General features: G+C 37.3%; 1 protein-coding gene across 1 annotated transcript in view; it reads left to right on the top strand.

Annotated features, from left to right (window-relative positions):
- The window catches only part of XRN1 (5'-3' exoribonuclease 1), a 110,688-nt gene extending 90,181 nt beyond the window's left edge, over nucleotides 1-20,507 (top strand). Inside the window, 9 exon segments of the mRNA XM_005669915.3 lie at nucleotides 645-755; nucleotides 911-1,033; nucleotides 1,976-2,135; nucleotides 4,370-4,551; nucleotides 10,000-10,113; nucleotides 10,208-10,310; nucleotides 13,654-13,692; nucleotides 14,059-14,219; nucleotides 15,081-20,507. Coding sequence (XP_005669972.2) covers nucleotides 645-755; nucleotides 911-1,033; nucleotides 1,976-2,135; nucleotides 4,370-4,551; nucleotides 10,000-10,113; nucleotides 10,208-10,310; nucleotides 13,654-13,692; nucleotides 14,059-14,219; nucleotides 15,081-15,383 — 1,296 coding nt within the window. The 3' untranslated portion in view covers nucleotides 15,384-20,507.

Below are 22,163 nucleotides of genomic sequence, written 5' to 3'. Positions count from 1 at the left end.
GGGTTCATAAACTCTTGTGCTATGGACTTCTTTGATGAAGCCTATGGACTCTTTCTCAGAGTAATATTTTTAATACTACAATAAAATATGTAATATTTGAAAGAAAAGCAATTGTATGAAGTAAAATTAGAGTGACCACTGTTGTAGTTCATTGTCTTCATTCACAAGGGAATACTAAATCTCGTTTACCAATTAATGAAAATAAAGATGTAGGAGTTCCCGTCATGGCGCAGTGGTTAACGAATCCGACTAGGAACCAGAAGGTTGCGGGTTCGATCCCTGGCCTTGCTTAGTGGGTTAAGGATCTGCTGTTGCCGTGAGTTGTGGTGTAGGTTGCAGACGCGGCTCGGATCCCGCGTTGCTGTGGCTCTGGCGTAGGCCGGCAGATACAGCTCTGATTAGACCCCTAGCCTGGGAACCGCCATATGCCACGGGAGTGGCCCAAGAAATGGCAAAAAGACAAAAAAAAAAAAAAAAAAAGATGTGATTTTTTTTTTCCCTCATCAAATTTACAGGCCCTGTTTTTTCTTATGATATAAAACAGAAAATAACACATTAAAAAGTTTGCAATGATTTATTTAGAATACTGTTAAATAGTTACTATAATTTTATTTGTACAGAAACTCATTCTTACTCTTTTATAGACGTTTGCAGGGCATGCCAAATGTAATATTAAGCTATTGAAGAGAAATGAAAGTGCAGAAGCCTCAGAAAACCAAAAGGCTGTGATGGGTTATCCAAATGCTATTGATAAGGTAAAAGACCATTTATTCAGTTTCTCTTCCCAAACTTTAACATCTGGGAAGATGATCAAGTAAAAACTTAAATGATCATTTTTTTACATAAAATTCTAGAGCTTTTTTGTGTCCTTGTACTTTCATCTTCATGCACAAAATATTTATTCCTTTAGCCTAATCCTGGAATTGAGAATTTCTTAGCATCCTTGAATATCGCCAAAGAAAATGAAGTACAGTTATCTCATCATGAAGAGCCTCCAAATGAAGAGCATCTGTCACCACAGTCATTTGCTATGGTTCGTATTTTGCAAGAATTTACATAGTATGGTGATTTCACTGCTGTTGGCCATGCATGTGTACCCTATGCAGCAGTTAAAACACTTTCCCTCGTGTAGGCTGATGGATTACATGATTATTGTTATCCTGTGAGGAAAACTGGGCTGCCCTGGGCAATTTAGCCACCATAGCTCCCTTGCTTTTCAAACATTGCTACTAGGAGAGTTCCCATAGTAATGAACCCAACTAGTATCCCTGAGGATGCGGGTTCGATCCCTGGCCTCGCTCAGTGGGTAGTGGATCTGGCGTTGCCATGAGCTGTGGTGCTGGTTGCAGAGGAGGCTCGGATCCCTCATTGCTGTGGCTGTGGCGTAAGCTGGCTTTTGTAGCTCCAGTTCAACTCCTAGCCTGGGAACCTCCATGTGCCATGGGTGCGGCCCTAAAAAGGAAAAAAAAAAAGAAAATTGCTACTAGGTATTTTGATCAAAAGTTGAGCAGACTGGAAGTCCCTGTTGTGGCTTAGCGGGTTATGAACACAACTAGTATCCATGAGGATGGGGGTTTGATCCCTCGCCTCACTCAGTGGGTTAAGGATCCAGCATTTTGGTGAGTTTTGGTGTAGGTCACAGATGTGACTTCAATCCCACATTGCTGTGGCTATGGCGTAGGCTGGCAGCTGCAGCTTCTTTTGACCCCTAGCTTGGGAACTTCCAAATGATATGCCGCAGGTGCAGCCAAAAAAAAAAGTTGAGAAGACTTATAAGCATTGTTTCTTTGCTAGGAATGTGGATTTTTTTCCAACTCTAGACTATTTATTTTCCTTATTCTCTATCTAAATGTAGTTATCACCTTCGTTTTTAACAATGGAACTCTTTAAAAGAAGGATCAGTAAGCTCTGTAACTCTAATTTTAACTTTGCTCCCCTATTTTAACTATCTCCATACCAATCATTTTCAAAACAGAAGGGCACTCGGATGCTTAAAGAAATACTAAAAATTGATGGCTCTGGCACTCTGGACCATAAGAGTGAAATGAAACAGTTTGGTAATGAAGTCACTGTTTCCTCTAATAGAAGAGATGAATATGGATCTTCCTCACAGCCTAAACAAAATAAGAAATTAAGTAAGTAAGCTAAATACTAGTGCTAATAACCAATACCACTTCAGAAATTTAGATCATTTGTTTTTTTAATCATGTGACTTTTAAACATAAAAGTACTTTTGGAGTTCCCTGGTGGCTTAGTGGTTAAGGATCCAGTGTCACTGCTGTAACTCTGGTTACTGCTGTGGTGTGGGTTTGACCCCTGGCCTAGAAACCTCCATATGCTGTGGACGCAGCCCAAAAAAAATGAAAACAAAAACGAAATTTTTTTTTAAGAATATAGTTAAGATTAACAAATAATAAGAGTATATGAAGTTCCCATCGTGGCACAGCGGAAACGAATCTGACTAGGAACCATGAGATTGCAGGTTTGATCCCTGGCCTTACTCAGTGAGTTAAAGATCTGGCGTTGCCCTGAGTTTTGGTGTAGGTCGCAGACGCGGCTCGGATCTGGTATTGCTGTGGCTGTGACGTAGGCTGGCAGCTACAGCTACAGTTAGACCCCTAGCCTTGGAACCTCCATGTGCTGCAGGTGTGGCCCTAAAAAGACAAAATAAATAAATAAATAAGAGTATAATTCATATACTGTGTCAGTTATATATATATTTAACAATGTAACCAATAAATTTATAGTCCCTAAATGTCTTCTTGTGACTACTTCAATTATACTAATATAGATACTCATTCTGTAGATCCCAAACCTGGGAAGGTTTTTACATTTTAGCTTTTTCTTAGTAATTTTAAAATGATTATGCAACTTAAATACATTATTTAACTTTTCTGAAATTCTTTTATCTCCAAAATAACATTGCAAATGACTTGTGATAATTTTATGATACATAAAGCAGTTAGCACTGTGTCTAACACATTCTAGGTGCCAATAATTGATATTAGTATTATGTTAACTCGACCAACATAAAAATAGAAGACACTGTAAAATTAATTAAAAATGATTAATGGAGGCACTTAATTTAAATCTGTGAAGCCTATAGCGTAATATCTGGCACATAGCTGGATTTCAGTAAAAGTCCATCATTGCCTCTACCCTCTAAGTTCCCTCTACTTTAATATTTTTCTATGTAATTATCTACAAAAGCCTGCCAGGAAGAATGACTCATGTAAAGTAGGTGAGGACAGAAGTTTCTCAGAGATAAAACATGTTGAAATAAGCAAACCTGAGTTTCTTAAGGATCAAAATCTGGAACAAAATCAGAGCCTAGCTTCATTTATACTCCACTGAGTATTGAGATAAATTATTAATGTAAAATTCCAGGAGTTCCCTGGTGGCACAGCAGGTTGAGGATCCAGCATTGTCACTGCTGTGGCTCGGATTCAGTCCCTGGTCAGATAACTTCCCAAGGCTGCAGGTGCAGCCAAAAATGAAATAAATTCCAATAGCTATCAGGAAACATTATTTACCATAGTGACAAACATGCTCTTGAAATAGAGAAAAATAAAATTCGAAAACAGTTTTGGATAAAGATAGTTCCACTGTCAGAAACAAGTAACTTTTACTATATTTTAGTATAGTAAGAAATATCATATATCTTAGAGTCAAGAGTTCAGAACCAGCCCATGTAACAGAAGTTTGGGCAAGCCACTTTTTAAAAAAAAATCTGTGTAATAGTAAGAAGTTTAGAATTGTTCTTCACTGGGGTATGCTTTTGTTCTGTCTATGAGTTTATTGATTATAAAGAAGGTGAACTTCCTGAATTTTTAAATCATATTCTATATAAAAAAGACTTAATTTCAGAAAACCTATTAAGAAATAGTATTTTAGTACAACAAAAACATTATCCTTGTGTCTCAGAAAGGAAGATGAAATATTGAGAAATAAGATTGAAGCTGTAACCTCAGAACTTAAGAATTAATTGTAAATGAGCTTTATTTTTTTTTGTCTTGTTGTTGTTGTTGTTGTTGCTAAATGAGCTTTAGAAAGCCATTTTCTTGTTTAAATTTTGCCTGTAACATAACTGTATAGTCATTTTCTCGCACTATGTTAATTATTGGCATTATCATATCATATTTAAAAGTCTTTATCTTAATTATGTATCAGTAATTAATTATAATCATCTAAAAATCTTCATTGCATTCTCATCATTTTAGGCAGTATTAAATAGTTCTTATAGTTACTTCATGGGAGATTTCTCTCCACCTTTTTACAGTGTCCTATTAGTATTCTGTAGAGCACTGCCATAATTGCATAGGTTGGGATATCATTTAATGTTGCTGTGTCCTTTTCTCTTTTTTGGTAGCATCTTATACGAACAAGCCTCACAGTGCCAGTGAGTACCATAATGTTCAGTCTTTGGACAGTATGTGCTGGCCTGCTCTCAGCCAGATTCCTCCTGTGTCCACACCAGTAACTGAACTTTCTCGAATTTGTTCCCTTGTTGGAATGCCACAACCAGATTTCTCCTTTCTAAGAACACCACAGGTATAGTATACTAATGTTTCATTTACATAAGTGTTTGAACACTGAGCTTAAATAAATTGACTGAAAATCTTTGGCTAGAAATAATATAATGGAGCTGATTTTTTTTCTAACTTTATGAGAAGCATAGATTAATACTTCTCACACTGGCTCTTAGATTTATGCATAACCAGAGCCCTCAGAGAGATTTATCAGAGGAACCTGGGCAGCAGGTAGCCTGGCAAGATTCTTCAGACTAATAGAGTCTAGGGATCTTGGGCTACAGAAACAATTTTCAAACTTTTTGTCTCAGAAGCTCCCCCCTCTCTTTTTGAGGCTCCCAAGGAACTTTCATGTACTTGTGTTATATCCATATTTACCAAATTAAAACTGAAAACTGAAAAAAAATTTTTAGTATTTCTTGTGCATTAAAAATAACTTTTCTAAAAAATTTATTTTTTTTGTTTTAAGTTACTTTTAACTTTATTTTTTATAATGATTTTTATTGTTTCCATTATAACTGATTTACAGTGTTCTGTCAGTTTTATGCTGCACAGCAAAGTGACCCAGTCACACATACATGTATACATTCTTTTTTCTCACATTATCATGCTCCATCACAAGTGACCCGACATAGTTCCCAGTGCTATCTATACAGCAGATCTCATTGCGTATCTATTCCAAAGGCAGTAGTTTGCATCTATTAACCCCAAATGCCCAGTCCCTCCTACTTCCTCCCCCTCCCTCTTGGCAACCACACATCTGTTCTCCATGTCCATGATTTGCTTTTCTGTGGAAAGGTTCATTTGTGCCATGTATTAGATTCCAGATGTAAGTGATATTATATGGTATTTGTCTTTCTCTTTCTCACTTACTTCACTTAGTATGAGTCTCTAGTTCCATCCATGTTGCTGTAAATGGCATTATTTTGTTCTTTTTTATAGCTGAGTAGTGTTCTATTCATGTATATATACCACATCTTCTTAATCCAATTGTCTTGTCAGTGGACATTTAGGTTGTTTCCATGTCTTGACTATTGTGAATAGTGCTGCAATGAACATGCGGGTGCATATGTTTTTTTTTCAAGGAAAGTTTTGTCCAGACATATGCCCAAGAGTGGGATTGCTGGGTCATATGGTAGTTCTATGCATAGTTTTCTAAGGTACTCCATACTGTTTTCCACAGTGGTTGTACCAATTTACATTCCCACCAACAGTACAGGAGGGTTCCCTTTTCTCCACACCCTCTCTAGCATTTGTTATTTGTGGACTTATTAATGATAGCCATTCTGACTGGGGTGAAGTGGAACCTCATAGCAGTTTTGATTTGCATTTCTCTAATAATCAGTGATATTGAGCATTTTTTCATGTGCCTATTGGGGCCATCTGTCCATCTTCCTTGGAAAAATGTCTATTCAGGTCTTTTGCCCATTTTTCCATTGGGTTGTTTTTGCCACTAAGTTGTATAAATTGTTTGTGTATTTTAGAGATTAAGCCCTTGTCAGTTGCATCATTTGAAACTATTTTTTCCTATTCCGTAAATTATCTTTTTGTGTTTTTCAGGGTTTCCTTTGCTGTACAAAAGCTTGTCAGTTTGATTAGGTCCCATTGGTTTATTTTTGCTTTTATTTCTGATGCTTTGAGAGACTGACCTAAGAAAACATTTGTAAGATTGATATCAGAGAATGTTTTGCCTCTGTTCTCTTCTAGGAGTTTGATGGTGTCTTATCTTACATTTAAGTCTTTAAGCCATTTTGAGTTTATTTTCATGCATGGTGTGAGGGAGTGTTCCAGTTTCACTGATTTACATGTGGATGTCTAGGTTTCCCAGCACCATCAGCTGAAAAGACTGTCTTTTTCCCATTTTATTTTCTTGCCTCCTTTGTCAAAGATTAATTGACCATAGGTGTCGGGGTTTATTTCTGGGTTCTCTGTTCTGTTCCACTGGTCTGTGTGTCTGTTTTGGTACCAGTACCACACTGTCTTGATGACTGTGGCTCTGTATTATTGCCTGAAATCTGGGAGAGTTATGCTTCCTGCTTGGTTTTTGTTCCTCAGGATTGCTTTGGCAATTCTGGGTCTTTTGTGGTTCCATATAAATTTTTGGATTGTTTGTTCTAGTTCTGTGAAAAATGTTATGGGTAATTTCATAGGGATTGCATTGAATCTGTAGATTGCTTTGGGTAATGTTTACAATATTAATTTTTCCAACCTAGGAACATGGACTATCTTTTCATTTCTTTGCATCCTCTTTAATTTCCTTCATTAATGTTTTATAGTTCTCATCATGTAAGTCTTTCGCCTCCTTGCTCAGGTTTATTTCCAGGTATTGGATTTTTTGGGGTGCAATTTTAAAAGGTATTGTATTTTTGTCTTACTTTTCTAATATTTCATTTTTAGTATACAGAAATGTGACTGATTTCTGAATGTTAATCTTGTATCCTGCTGCTTTGCTGAATTTGTTGATCAGTTCAAGTAGTTTTTTGGGTTGAGTCTTTAGGGTTTTCTATATATAGTATCATGTCATCTGCATACAGTGACAATTTTACCTCTCTTCTTCCAATTTGGATACCTTTTATTTCTTTTGTTTGTCTGATTGCTGTGGCTAGGACTTCTAGTACTATGTTGAATAAAAGTGGTGGGAGTTCCCATCGTGGCTCAGTAGTTAACAAATCTGATTAGGAACCATGAAGTTGCAGGTTCAGTCCATGGCCTCGATCAGTGGGTTAAGGATCCAGCATTGCCGTGAGCTATGGTGTAGGTCGCAGATGCAGCTCAGATCATGTGTTGCTGTGGCTCTGTCGTAGGCCAGCAGCTACAGCTCCGATTAGACCCCCAGCCTGGGAACCTCTATATACCGCAGGTGCAGCCCTAGAAAAGAGAAAAAATATTTAAAAATAAAAGTGGTGAGAGTGAGCATCCTTGTATTGTTCCAGATTTTAGTGAAAAGGCTTTCAGGTTTTCTCCATTGAGTATTGTATTGGCTGTGGGTTTGTCGTAAATGGCTTTTATTATGTTATGTTCCCTCTATACCCACTTTGGTAAGAGTTTTTATCATGAATGGATGTTGGACTTTGTCAAATGCTTTTTCTGCATCTATTGAGATGATCATGTGGTTTTCGTCTTTTCTTTTGTTAATGTGGTATATGACATTGATTGATTTGCATACATTGAACCATCCTTGTGAATCTGGGATAAATCCCACTTGGTCGTGGTGTATGATCTTTTTTATGTGTTGTTGGATTCGGTTGGCTAAAATTTTGTTGAGAACTTTTGCGTCTATATTCATCTGAGATGTTGGCCTATAGTTTTCTTTTTTCATGGTATCTTTGGTTTTGGAATTAGGGTGATGTTGGCATCATAAAATGTCTTTGGGAGTATTCCTTCTTCTTTAGCCTTTTGGAAAAGTTTAAGGAGGATGGGTATAAGTTCCTCTTTGTATGTTTGGTAGAATTCACTTGCAAAGCCATCCAGTCCTGGACATTTATTTGTAAGGAGTGTTTTTATGACATATTCAATTTCATTTCTAGTGATCAGTCTGTTCAGTTGATCTATTTCTTCTTGATTCAGTTTCGGCAGGCTGTAAGTCTCTAGAAAGTTGTCCATTTCTTCTAGGTTGTCAGATTTGTTGGCATACAGTTGTTCACAGTATTCTCTTGTGGTTTTTTTGTATTTCTGCAGTATCCGTTATGATTTCTCCTTTTTCATTTCGTATTTTATTTGGGTTTTTTCTCTCCTCTTGGTGAATCTGGCCAGGGGTTTGTCAATTTTGTTTACCTTTTTAAAGAACCAGAATCAATAAAACTTGGTTTTATTGATTTTTTTTCTATTGTTTTTTGAATCTCTGTTTTATTGATTTTCTCTCTGATCTTTATAATTTCCTTTCTTCTGCCAACTTTAGGTTTCATTTGTTCTTCTTTTTCTAATTCATTTAGGTGATGGGTTAAGTTGTCAATTCGAGATCCTCTTTTTTGAGGAAGGCCTGTATTGCTGTAAATTTGCCTCTGAGTGGTTATGTTAAAAAAAAAAAAATAGTGAGGAGTGGTATTGCTCTACATTTTTGCAAATCTTTTCCATCATCTAGCTTAATAGAAAAAGCTAGATTCTCATATGGGCCTCTTACATCAGTCTCTTGTAATATGTGCTTTGGGTTGAAATAGATGAAGAAAATCTGGAGTTCCCGTCGTGGCGCAGTGGTTAACGAATCTGACTAGGAACCATGAGGTCGCGGGTTCGGTCCCTGCCCTTGCTCAGTGGGTTAACGATCCAGCGTTGCCGTGAGCTGTGGTGTAGGTCGCAGACGCGGCTCGGATCCCGCGTTGCTGTGGCTCTGGTGTAGGCCGGTGGCTACAGCTCCGATTCAACCCCTAGCCTGGGAATCTCCATATGCCGCGAGAGCGGCCCAAGAAATAGCAACAACAACAACAAAAAAAGACAAAAAAAAAAAGAAAATCTGACCTCACAGAAATAGATAATCCAAAACAGGGAGAAAATTTTAATAGCCTTTTCATATAAGTGGGAATATTTTTTGGTACTACATTAAAACATGGTATTTTCGTAAAAGTTAGTGCAGTGTAGAATCTGAAATTGTTATCAGTGTACTTTTTGTCCTCTGTATACTTAATGAGAAAATGAGAGTGAAAATGTCAAATAGTATCTTCATAATTTCATATTGTTATGAAAATAGAACTTCAAGGATCCCCAGAAAGGGTCTCAGGAACCTCCAGGGACCCCATACCGCACCTCGAGAACCATTATGAGAAAGTTGCTTTATCCTTTTTCTGTATACAGATTCTCACCTGAAATAGAAAGCATAATTAACTAACAGTACTATATAAAAATCTTTTTGTAAGAGGGGGAAAAAAGTATACTGTGAAGAGTTATCATTTAAATGTAAATGTATCAGTCAGAACCTCTGAGTCTTTCAGATTTTGGAAGTAAATTCTCATTAGCAAAATACCTTGTATTTAAAGGATGTTGGGAAGCAAGGGTCAGCAATTTTTTTGTATAAATGGCCAGATAGTAAGTATTTGGTCTCTAGCACAAGCACTTACCTCTGCAGTTGTGGTATGAAAACAGCTAATTCAGAAAAAAGTGGACTTGGCTGTGTTCCAGTAAAATCTTATATACAAAAACAAGCAAAGACCTAGTTTTCCAGTCCTAGACATAAGGAAGAAAGTTTTTCTGGCTTTCATTTCCATTAGGATGCTTGACCCTTCAACTAACTTAGAGATCATTTTAACTTTGTAAACATTGAAAGACAAGGCAACAGTTTTAAAGTTTTTGCATCACAACCCAAAACTTAAGCTGATATTCCTTTTTTAAATTCTTGAATTTTGTTAATTTTTTTTTACAGAATGTTAGATGATGTTATTCTACCTGTTTAGACTAAGCTTTGGAGGAGGAGGTCGACTTCCTGGCAGATAACTTCATAAACATTCATGTTTGGTTGTTTGTTTTTTTTTTTTTTTAGACAATGACAGTTTGCCAGGTAAAATTATCTAATGGCTTACTGGTACATGGGCCACAGTGCCATTCTGAAAATGAGGCCAAGGAAAAAGCTGCACTTTTTGCTTTACAACAATTGGTGAGAACTGTCCATGGATTCTCTACTAAATCTTTAATCAATCCCTGTACATGTTTTTGTTGCATTGTCTTATAACTTTTAAATACTTTCATAGGGCTCCTTAGGAGTGAATTTCCCTTTGCCTCCACCAATATTTCCAAGTTATCCTCCTGCTGTACCACCTGGAACAATTCCTCCAGTTTTTCCCCAACCTACTGGTAAGATATTTTGCTCTTCTAAATATTTGTTATTGAGTTATTGTTTTTAGAAAGTTCTTTTTAAGAAGTATCATTTTGATAAAACACAAGAAATTATCCAAATGTCTAGGGAATTTAAGGAGTTATGAGAAATAAGCCTGAAACCAGAATCTGCAGATTCATCTAGAAATTCCAGTGTCCTCCTGTAGTCTCTAGTGTGGCTGGATAGAGTAGGACAGTTCTTTGGGGCAGCCCAGTAACTGCCCACACATGAATTTTGGTTTAAGGTAGACATCAAAACACAGGATGAGGTGGAGGGTATGGGAAGATAAAACAGAGATGAAGGGAATGAAAAAATAGGTAAAGCTTTGAAGCTGTGGGTTTGAAAGAAACTGCCCTTGACAATGAGAGAAATAAAGAGTGGAGAGGATTTAAGTCTTACCGTATGTGTGTTTCTTATGCACAGTTGTCTTCCTCCTCCAAACATAGTGCCAAGCAGGTAGTTCCCTGCTTCCTGTAGTCAGTTGGTGACTTCCTGGTTTGCTGGGGGAATGAAAAGGTCACTGTGGAATCAGGACTCTGTTTTTGTCCAGGTTCTTTTATTGAGAAAGTCATGGGACTCCGTTGGGATACCATTTTCTTATTTATGCTAGACTGTGTTTAGGATCTCTTTATTCTTTTCTTTATTTTATTGAAGTATATAGTTAATGTACAATGTTATGTTAGTTTCTGCTGTACAACAAAGTGATTCAATTATATATATGAGTATATATATTATTTTTCAGATTCTTTTCCATTTTTTTCATTTTTTTAAAGTTGTAATTGAAGTATAGTTGATTTACAGTGTTGTGATAATTTCTGCTGTACAACAAAGTGGTTCAGTTATATATATACGTACATCTCTTCTTTTTCAGATTCTTCTCCCATATAGATTATCACAGAATATTGGGTAGAGTTCCCTGTGCTATACAACATACTCTTTTTCCGTTATGATTTATCACAGGGTATTGAATATAGTTCCCTGTGCTATAGAGTAGGGCCTTGTTTATTTATAATTTTTTATTCTAAACTTAAGTTTATTGAACACTTCTCTGTCACCCCTCTTTTCTAATAACAGTTGGTTTCTTCATATCCTAATCATTATCATTTTAAAACCAATAATTTGCTGGAGTTGCCATCGTGGCACAGTGGTCAATGAATCTGACTAGGAACCATGAGGTTGCAGGTTCGATCCCTGGCCTTGCTCAGTGGGTTAAGGATCTGGCATTGCCGTGAACTGTGGTATAGGTCACAGACATGGCTCGGATCCCATGTTGCTGTGGCTCTGGCATTAGGCCGGTGGCTACAGCTCCGATTAGACCCCTAACCTGGGAACTTCTATATGCCATGGGAGCAGCCCTAGAAAAGACCAAAAAAAATAAAAATAAAAAAATAATTTGCTTATTTCAAGTTTAGAAAATTACCTTTTTGCGTCTACTGTATGCCAGATATTATTCCAGGAGCTCTACATACTAATCCTCACTATAAATATTACAAAGGTTAATAATGCTGATTAAACCAGTTATCTCTTTGCCTAAACTCCATTAAACTGAATCATAAATTATTTTTTTTTTTTTTACTTTTTAAAAAATTTTTGCCCACCCCGAGGCATATGGAGTTCCCAGCCCAGGGATCAGATCCCAGCCGCAGTTGTGACCTAAACCGCAGTTGCAGCAACACTGGGTCCCTAACCCATTGTGCTCAGCTGGGAATCAAACCCGTGTCCCAGCGCTCCCAAGATGCCTCCAGTCCCATTGCGTCATGGCAAGAACTCCATAAATTATTTTAAATGTGTAATAAGCCTACAAGGACAAAGAGGCAAGGGAAAGCAGCAAATTAGACACTTGGAAAGAGTGTGTAATGAGAAAAGCAGTTAAAGAAATAGTAAGCAATTTAGCAGAACAGGATTCTGCTACAAACTGAAGTGTCTATTAAAGAGGATACTCAGGGGAGTTCCCATCGTGACACAGTGATTAACGAATCCAACTAGGAACCATGAGGTTGCGGGTTTGATCCTTGGCCTTGCTCAGTGGGTTAAGGATCCGGTGTTGCCGTGAGCTGTGGTGTGGGTTGCAGATGCAGCTCAGATCTTGCGTTGCTGTGGCTGTGGTGTAGGCCAGCAGCAGTAGCTCCAATTCAGCCCCTAGCCTGGGAACCTCCATATGCCACGGGAGCAGCCCTAGAAAAGGCAAAAAAAAAGAGACAAAAAAAAGGATACTCAGGGTTCCCGTCGTGGCACAGCGGAAATGAGTCTGACTCGGAACCATTAGGTTGCGGGTTTCATCCCTGGCTTTGCTCAGTGGGTTAAGGATCGAGCGTTGCCATGAGCTGTGGTATAGTTCGAAGACATGGCTTGGATCTGGCATTGAAATGGCATGGTGTAGGCCAGCAGCTGCAGCTCCAATTCGACCCCTAGCCTAGGAACATACATTTGCAGCATGTGTGGCCCTAAAAAGCAAAAAAAAAAAAAAAAGAGAAAAAGACATAATTTTCTAAATCTCACTGTTTTCATATTGAAACTGTTCTTTATCCTGGAATGTATGTGTGTAATTCATAAAATTGAAAAATAGAGATTCTTCTCTCCTGATCGAAACTTTTTTTTTTTTTTTTTTTTTTTTGGTCTTTTTGTCTTTTAGGGCTGCACCTGCAGCATATGGAGGTTCCCAGGCTAGGGGTCCAATTGGAACTGTAGCTGCCGACCTACGCCACAGCCACAGCCACACAGATTCCAAGCCATGTCTGTGACCTACACCACAGCTCATGGCAATACCGGATTCTTAACTCACTGAGCGAGGCCAGGGATCGAGCCTGTGTCCTCATGGATGTTAGTCAGGTAGCTAACTGCTGAGCCATGACGAGAACTCTCCCAAACATTTTTTTAAGTGGCTAAATTTTAGTTAAGCTATACTGTCTTATAGTCCAGGCTGCCTTTTTAATCTCTCTAGAAAGAAGATTTGATCACAGAACATACCTTCTTCAGTGGCAATGTGCCAGTGTCTCAGATGTCATTGTTTAATGCAGCAGTTCCCAAATGCTGCCTTGGTACTGACTGCTTAAGAATCACCCATGAACCTTATTAAGAATACAGATTTTTGGGCCCCTCAGAATCTATGTATAAGATCCGGGGCCTTGGCCAGAAAGCTCACCATGTGTTTTAGATACACAAATTTCCTTGGGGAATCATGGATTTAATGCACTTTTAATAAGAAACAAAATATAAATTTTTAAATGCTCGAATTACAAATATTAGAATAAGGGAAAGAGTCTGCATATCATATGAAAGTGATCAGATTTCAAGACTTGAGCTTTTTTGGTTTTTTTGTAGGCTGGGATCACTATGGAAGCAACTTAGCATTGGGGGCAGGTGAGATCCTTAAGATTTCTCTCTTTGTGCCCTGGCTTTCCCCCCCATCCCCGAGAGACAATTTCATAACCATTTTATTATTTTTTAAAATAGTGTTACAAATATTCCTAAAGTTCGTATCAGTATATAGTACTATTGGCCTTCATAGGCCAGATAGCATGATGATAAGATGACGTCTGTAGATGGTTCACAATCCTTAAGGGGAATCCTGAGCTTGAATGTTGTAAGCAAGATCAATCAGAGAAGCTAAGTGTATACCCTTTGCCATAGTGAAAAAAGCCAAAAGAGGGTAGCAGGAGGAGGTCTGAAATTTCAGGCTTTAATGATACCATTTTACTAAAACAGTTTTTCCATGATTTTCAACAGCTAATATAATGCCATCATCAACTCATCTCTTTGGCTCGATGCCGTGGGGACCACCAGTGCCAGTTCCTGGGAAGCCCTTCCATCATACTTCATATGCCGGGACCATGCCCATGGCTGGAGGAATGCCAGCTGGTGTGCATAATCAGTTCATACCTTTACAGGTGAGACCTAAAAGACAATTATTACATTTTTAAGGGAATTTTTTACTGCTCAAAGACCATTTATAAAATTTTGTGTACTCGGGTGTTCCTGTTGTGGTGCAGCGGAAACAAATCTGACGTTAGCATCCATGAGGACACAGGTTCAATCCCTGGCCTTTCTCAGTGGGTTAAGGATCTGGCATTGCCATGAGCTATGGTGTAGGTCGCAGACATGGCTTGGATATGGCGTTACTGTGGCTTGTGGTGTAGGCCAGAGGCTACAGCTCCCACTTGACACTAGCCTGGGAACCTGCATATGGCTGCAGGTGCAGCCCTAAAAAAAAAAAAAAAAAAAAAAAATTGTGTACTCAGTAATTACTTATTTGGTGCCAACTAGAAGCTCAGTCAGTACTGGTCTGGGTACTGAGAATGTTTTTTACCAGTGGTAACCAAGTCTGACCTGATCCCTGCTGCCTGAGTTTGTGTTCTAATGAATAGTAATAATTACAGCAAGTTGTAACATCCTTTTCTAGAACAAAGTAATTTAAAATCAAGAATATAGGAGTTCCTGTTGTGGCTCAATGGGTTAAGAACCTGCCCATTCGATCCCTAGCCTGAGAACTTCCATATGCCACAGGTATGGCCCTAAAAAGAAAACAAAGTCAGGAATATAAATTTTCTTTATATTTAAGTTATGGATAATTTTAAAATATTTTATTTGTAACTAAATTCCTTGAATTTAAAAAGTCTGATTTGGAGATTATACCTGGAAGTAATAAGTCAGTGGTAATTGACGAGTGTTAGTAGCATGGGTTATGGTAGTTTCTAAAACTAGCTTTTTTTGCCTGTGTTATTAATTAATGATGCTTTTATTTCTTAAAGGTAACTAAAAAAAGAGTTGCAAACAAAAAGAACTTTGAGAACAAGGAGACTCAGAGTTCTCATGCCACACCACTTCAAACTAGCCAGTCAGCATCTTCTGATGTCACCAAAGCAGTTCCACAGGAGAGTTCATCAGCTTCGTTAAAGTCCTCTCAGAATATCCAGCCTGCATCTTCTCTTCAAGCTGAAGCTGCCTCCCCAGGCCATAGTATGTCTCACCATAAATCAACACCAAGCTCTTCTTCAAGAAGAAAATCAAGAAAACTGGCTGTCAATTTTGGCATTTCTAAACCTTCTGAATAAATTTGGTACTTGGAATTAAATCAACTTCTTTCCTTTCCTCCCACCTTTTTATAAATCCATATCTGTGTCTCATAAAAATTACAACGTACTATTTTAAAACAATATGTTTCAATTAAAATTTTTAAAATTTTAATTGTCAGGCACTTTTCATGCTGTTTAAAAACTATCCATCAAATTGTACATCTTAAGTATGTGCAGTTTGTTTTACATCAATTATACCTCAATAAAGCTGTAAAAAAAAAGAATAAATTAAACCTTATGTTAAAATAATATCAGTGGACTAAGCATTCAAATGTACCACTCCAACCATTGGCCTCATCATTAGAAGCATCCTAAACTATGAATTAGATGTCATATTGCAATAATAATAAACATTTTTTACATTATCATTGAGGGATAATTAAGTGGAGCATGAAAATTGGGCCTCAAGTATAATTTACTGAATGTGGATTTTATTTCTTTTTTTAATGATGTAACAAGATTGTCAGGAGAATGGCTCTTATTTATAGGTATTTTAACTTATGTTCTGTTATCTCTGAGGGTCCTTTAGACCTGTTGTGAAATGATCACACTTGTGGTGGTGCTGCCAGTTTTGCTTTATTCTCAATTTTGTACCAAAGCTACTTCAGAATATGGATCAGACTATTTCATTTAACTGCTTGAAACTATAAATAGCAATCTAGATTTGAGTAAATAATTACAATTTTTTAGACCATGGAAGAACCAGCATTAGTAATTTCTAGTAAAATTAAGTTTCAAAATCTACAGGGTAAAATGATTACAAATTAATCTTCTCGTTGAGTAAAGTACAAAATATTAATCATAATTAATTAAAATAAAATCGTGTTATTCTTTTGAAAAGCTTTTTACCTGCATACTTAAACATACATGAGAGCTCTCTTCTTGGTCCATGTATAGTATTTCCTGGGACTGAAGAAATTCTAAAATTTTTTAATTTCCAAGTTGTGCACAGGCACAATCAGTGTATAATGTACATTATTTATATGACAAATGCTCACTCATCTCATTCTCTTTCCATATTTTTAGCTTTATGCTGAACTGTTCAGTGCCTCTGGCATTTTGTCTTTGCATGTCTTGTGTGGGTGTGTGTTGTTCAAGCTGTGGCTGTTGAAATTATTTTAGAATTTATGAAAATTTCTCAGTGGTACCAGGGCCTGAGTTATATATATATATATATATATATATATATATATATATACACACACACACACATATATTATGTATGTATATGTATATATATATGTATGTATATGTATATGTATTTACGCTTAATTTTTGTGATATGCTTATATTTTTAAGGAAGTAAGTTATCATACTTTTTTAAAGTAGGAACCACAGTTTTTGTATGGAGCTGCATATTATTATATCCAGTTTGATTTTGCTCATTGAAAACTCTGCCTTGAGTCTTAAAGTAGTCTATTTGTTTTTAAAAACGCTGGTATTGAATTAAATGGATTCCTTTCTCTAATGCTGATTTCAGAGTTTCTCTAATGTTAATAGAATATTTGTATATTAGTAGTGCCTTTAGTATATAAGAGGGAAATGTTCATTATTGGTCATTTATTATAGTCATATGAGTTTCTGTGATTTTATTTTCCATTAATTTCCTAGATTCAGATGTACATTGTTTCCCAACATTTCATTATTGGGAATGTTTGTTTTTCTGCAGGGGGAATTTGAGTCATGAGGCTCAAGTAATTCTCAGTGTTTGTCCTTATTGCCTCATAAACTATTTTTTTATTGGAAATATCTCTTATGGGAATACAGTACAAGAAAGTTGAATTGTGACAGTAAGGTTATGTTAACCTCTTACTACTTTGAAGTGTATAATATTTTTCATCTTATGTAACTGTAAAAATGCCAGCATTCAAGAACTGCCTCATTCATCAGTGCTGTGTGACCACTCTATAAACAGTGTACAGCCCACATCTTTTTTAGAACACAGAAGGAGGAGCACATGTATCTTCTGAAAACTTCAAGAGAAATTTTGGTAAGCATAGTGCCAGTGACCCATATAAAGATGTGTCTTCAGTATTCAGGCAAAGCAAGCTGATAATTCTAGGTGGATAGGCAGTAAAAATGTTTTCTTTGTTTCTTCTGTTTTTCAAAAACATATTGTTCTAGAAGTCAGGATTATTAAAGATAGATTAAAATGGGATAGAGCTCCAAAATGACTAGATAGTGCAAAGGCATTTGTCTTTATTCCCTTTCCCTTGTAGGCCTTTCCCAGATGGGGCCTGAGATCAACAGATGTGCCCTTTCTAGGGAGGATGTAAGAGGCAGAGGCTGTTTTTATTTCATGATAATCTTGAGAGGACTAGATCCACTGAAAGATTGGAAAACTTACAAGTTTTCCTTTTTGGATGGGGCAGACTTAGACTACGCCCAGGTTTAGAAATATGTCCATTCAACTATTGAACCTGCTCTGGACTTTCTGTGAAAACTATGGACTATATAGGGCACAGAAGACCAGAATCCCCAAAATGCTTCATGTTTCCACATAACTAGAGAGAGCAGTTAAATCTATTTAAACCTTCTTTTCTCACTGAAACATTTCTAAATATTCTTATTCAATAAGGGTTTTTTTTTTTTTGAGCAAATTAAGTGAATTTTGAATATTCATCCTTTCAGTCTTATTGTTTCTTTTCAGTATTTCTTAATCATTTTCTGAGTTTTATAATTGGACAGGTAGAATGTACTAATTGATAAAAACATTATGTAGTAGGAGTTACTGCTGTGGCTCAGCAGGTTAAGAACCTGGCATAGTCTTCATGAGGATGCGGGTTCAGTCTCTGGCCTCACTCATTGGGTTAAGGATCAGGCATTGCCTCAAGCTTCAGGATAGGCTGCAGATGTGGCTTGGATCTTGCCTTGCTGTGGCTGTGGCATGTAAGCCAGCAGCTGGAGCTCTGATTCAAGCCCTAGCATGGAATTTCCATATGCCTCATGTGTGGTCCTAAAAGGAAAAAAAAAAAAAAATCATGTAGTCTCAGGTCTTAAACATCTGAGACTCAGTTGCCTAAAAAATTAATTTCATCTCTATGTATACCTTGGTTTCCATTTTAAGACTTTCCTTGCTTTTCAGAGGAATAAGTATTTCTTTCAGAACGAAAAAAAAAGCTTTTTTTTCCTATTAGTGGGAGAGAGAAAGAACTCTTGATGCAGGTTTTTTGTTGTTTATTTCCTTTTCTATGATGAGGAACTTGCTTTGGTTTTAGACTGTTTTGTTTGTTTAGCAGCCCCTGCAATATATGGAAGTTCCCAGGGTCGTGGATTAAACCCACGCCACAGCAATGATCTGGGCAGCTGCATTGAAAATGCTGGATCCTTAACCCACTGTGCCATCATGGAACTCCTAGACTGGTGTTTTTCAAACTAGTCTAGATTCTTGGGGAGGGGGCAGAGAGGAAGGTGGTTGCTAGAAGGAAACCAGTTAAATTAAGACCTATCCAGTCACTGCATTTTCAGACTATACTCTATCTTTCTAGCCCAAGGAAATAGGTAAGCTGCAGGGCCTATTTTAATCATTCACTTTTAAGTTGTCTTTTTGTAGTAATAAATCATACATTTCCATAGTGATTGTCTAATTTTTCCCTCTAAGATAGCTAGAACTGTCTAGCTCGCCACTGATGTTAGTTCTAATATGCTTTATCTCATTCTCCAGAGCCTCTTTTTTAAAGCAGCTGTGTACAATTTCCTAGCTTTTTGAGCTTGCTATATTTAATACCATCTTACTTCCAAACTGTGTTTTTACTGTGGAGGAGAATTAATTTATTGGAGGGAAATGACTGTGATGGGTATTCTCTACCTTTTAAAAAAATGAGTCACAGAACTTATTTTTTTAGAGATAGTGATGGAACTCAAACTGACAGTGTCATTTATGTACATTTCAAAAGCTTTGTCAGTGAAACAGTCTTTTTTTGCAGAAGCTTCCTTTCCTAGTCAGGGTAATGCTTAAAATTCCAGAGGTGATTATGTTTCAGACCAAGCTGGTTCGCATTTCCATCAGATCTCTCCATCTTCCACCAGAGAAGCAGGCAGCAACAACAATGGGGCAGAGCCAACAGACACGAGCAGGAGTTTCACTGACTCCAACACCACTGATCCTTCTTTTAGAGAAGAAAAAAATAAATAAATAAAACAGGTAAAAATAGCTTTTGTAGTTAAGACTATCAGTAATCCATTGCTGCTTTTGTGTTTGTGTGCATGTGTATGTCAGTGAACCAACAATAATGCCTTGCCCAAGCCGTGCGTTCAGCCATCTCAAGTGCAATTCTGATGGAGACTTTGGTTTCCAATAGATAAAGTTTTACATAATTAAACCTGTAAAAATTAATTTTTTCCAATAGTAAACCTATTGCTATCAATTATTTCAGCAATTGGTATACTATTAAAATGACCAGGCCACATGAGTTTCTGTAGATGTTTTAGTAATTTGAGCCAAATCCTCATACTGTTTTCTCATAAAATAATAGGAGTGAGAATTTGGTCCACAGTTTGCTCTAAGTTCAAAAAAGAACTTTCCCTTACAGTTAAAAGGCTTTTTCGTTTGTTTTGGGGCTTGGGGGCTTTTTATTTTTTTTCCTCAAATCTCTTACATATTTTCTTTTGCCTGCACCCGGTTACTTCTTTGAGCGTTTCCATCTATTTTGATATATGGGTAATAGATAGTGCACAGTATCATCAAAGCGTTAGAAATTTTGTTCACTTAATATAATTAAGTATAATTCATACATATATATCTTAATTCCTTTCTTTCCTCACACAACTATTTTATAAGTAACTGGAATTTTGCATTAGATCTTATACAGAGCAGTATTTTATTAAAATTCAAAAGGGAAGACTTTTATGTGTTCATTTTATAGTTTTTGTTTTTTAAATATCTTTACATTGTCTGCAATTAAAGTGTTTTAAACTTGCATTGGAATGGACTCTGAATGTATTTTTGTGTTAAGCTGTATATTTTTTAGATTTTTAGCATGAAGTTAGCCGCAAAACATTGTACAAAAGAATTTTAAAATTTAAGAGTCACTAAAAGGGTTTAAACATCTATACATGTTAAATGCTATATGGATTTTAATTAAACATTTGAGAATGATTTCACATGCTGTTTATTCTTGTGTATTTGCAGTGACGTTAAAAGTAGAAACACTGGAGTTCCCTGGTTGCCTAGTGGTTAAGGATCTGGCATTGTCGCTGCTATGGCTCAGGTCACTGGTATGACTCAGATCTGTTCCCTGGCCAGGGAACTTCCCTATGCCACAGGCATGGTCATTCAATCAGTCAATCAATAAAGTAGAAATATTACAGTATTTACTTAAACCCCATATCTTTTTATATCAGTAATTTGAATTTATGTCATTTAACATAAACTAGACAGCATGAATGGTGGAAAAAGTCTGAATTATAAGAATGAATGGGAGTTCCCGTCGTGGTGCAGTGGTTAACGAATCCAACTAGGAACCATGAGGTTGCAGGTTCGGTCCCTGCCCTTGCTCAGTGGGTTAAGGATCCGGCGTTGCCGTGAGCTGTGGTGTAGGTTGCAGACGCGGCTCGGATCCCGCGTTGCTGTGGCTCTGGAGTAGGCCGGTGGCTACAGCTCCGATTCGACTCCTAGCCTGGGAACCTCCACATGCCGCAGGAGCGGCCCAAGAAATAGCTAGAAAGACAACAACAACAACAACAACAAAAAAAAGAATGAATGGCTACTGTTCAGATCCTAGCTTTTCTAATTATGAATAAGATACTATCATATTAGAATTGGCAAGTTATATAATTCCTAAGCCTCAGTTTCTCCATCTCCTAAAGGAAGAAATGCCTCTGTGCTTTTCCCACTAAATCCCTCTCCAGTGTCGAGTTCATAAATAGTCATTTGAGCTCCACTTGGATATCTGGAAAACTCTTTTCTTTCCATTCGTCTTCCTTTATCGTGCGTGCCATCAGTCCCCTCTTTCTATTCTACCAGTGGGAAAGTTCTTACAGAACCATGTTGGGGAAGCTACAGGACTAACGTCTTCCTAATGTTGGCCATGTCTTGTAACTCTGATACATTATGATACACGTTACCAAAATCTGTCTGTGGTAGGGGTGGGAAGGAGTTGGAAAGAAGGGCTTAAGAAGGGAAGAAAATCTCTTCCTGCTATATCTGCTTCCAGCTCTCCTCTTAAACCTGAGTCTGTCTCTACTGTTGTACTTTATACAACCCCTCACCCCCCACCAAGGAGCAGTCACATTCTAAGATAAGGTATTTGGCCACTTTGATCCAGAGGAAGCAGGCATCCTAGGATTACCAGTGGACACTTAGCTAGCTGCTTTTCAACTCCATTTCCCAAACTGCCAGCTCCCCATACTGACATCCTCAGTAACCACCCCTCTCTCCCCTAACTCTGTAGCATCACTGAGCTCCCCCAATCTTGGTGTCAGTTTTTTGACTTGGAAATTGAAACTAAATAAATCAAAACCTACTCAAGCTTGCTTAAGAAAAGGAAATTTGTTGTAAGAATATGAGGCAACCTCAGAGCATCCAATCTAGGAAGTACAATCAGGCTTCTCAGGAACTGAACTTAAGGTGTTACTCTCCAATTCACTCTCTGTCTCCTCTCTGTGGGGCCATGGGCTTTATAGTGTCTTCGACTCTGGAGATGAGGTCTTTGCTCTAACATATGCAGTTGGGGGTGAGCGGCAGGTCACCTTTAGTGACAGTCAGTCCTTATTGTTTATACATAAAAGAAGGCCCACAAAACAACTTTGCCCTAATGG

The sequence above is a fragment of the Sus scrofa genome, chromosome 13 (assembly GCF_000003025.6).
Source record: "Sus scrofa isolate TJ Tabasco breed Duroc chromosome 13, Sscrofa11.1, whole genome shotgun sequence".
Classification (NCBI taxonomy): Eukaryota; Metazoa; Chordata; class Mammalia; order Artiodactyla; family Suidae; genus Sus; species Sus scrofa.
The sequence above is the reverse complement of the archived record's forward strand: the minus strand, read 5'-3'. Positions and strand labels throughout refer to the sequence as shown.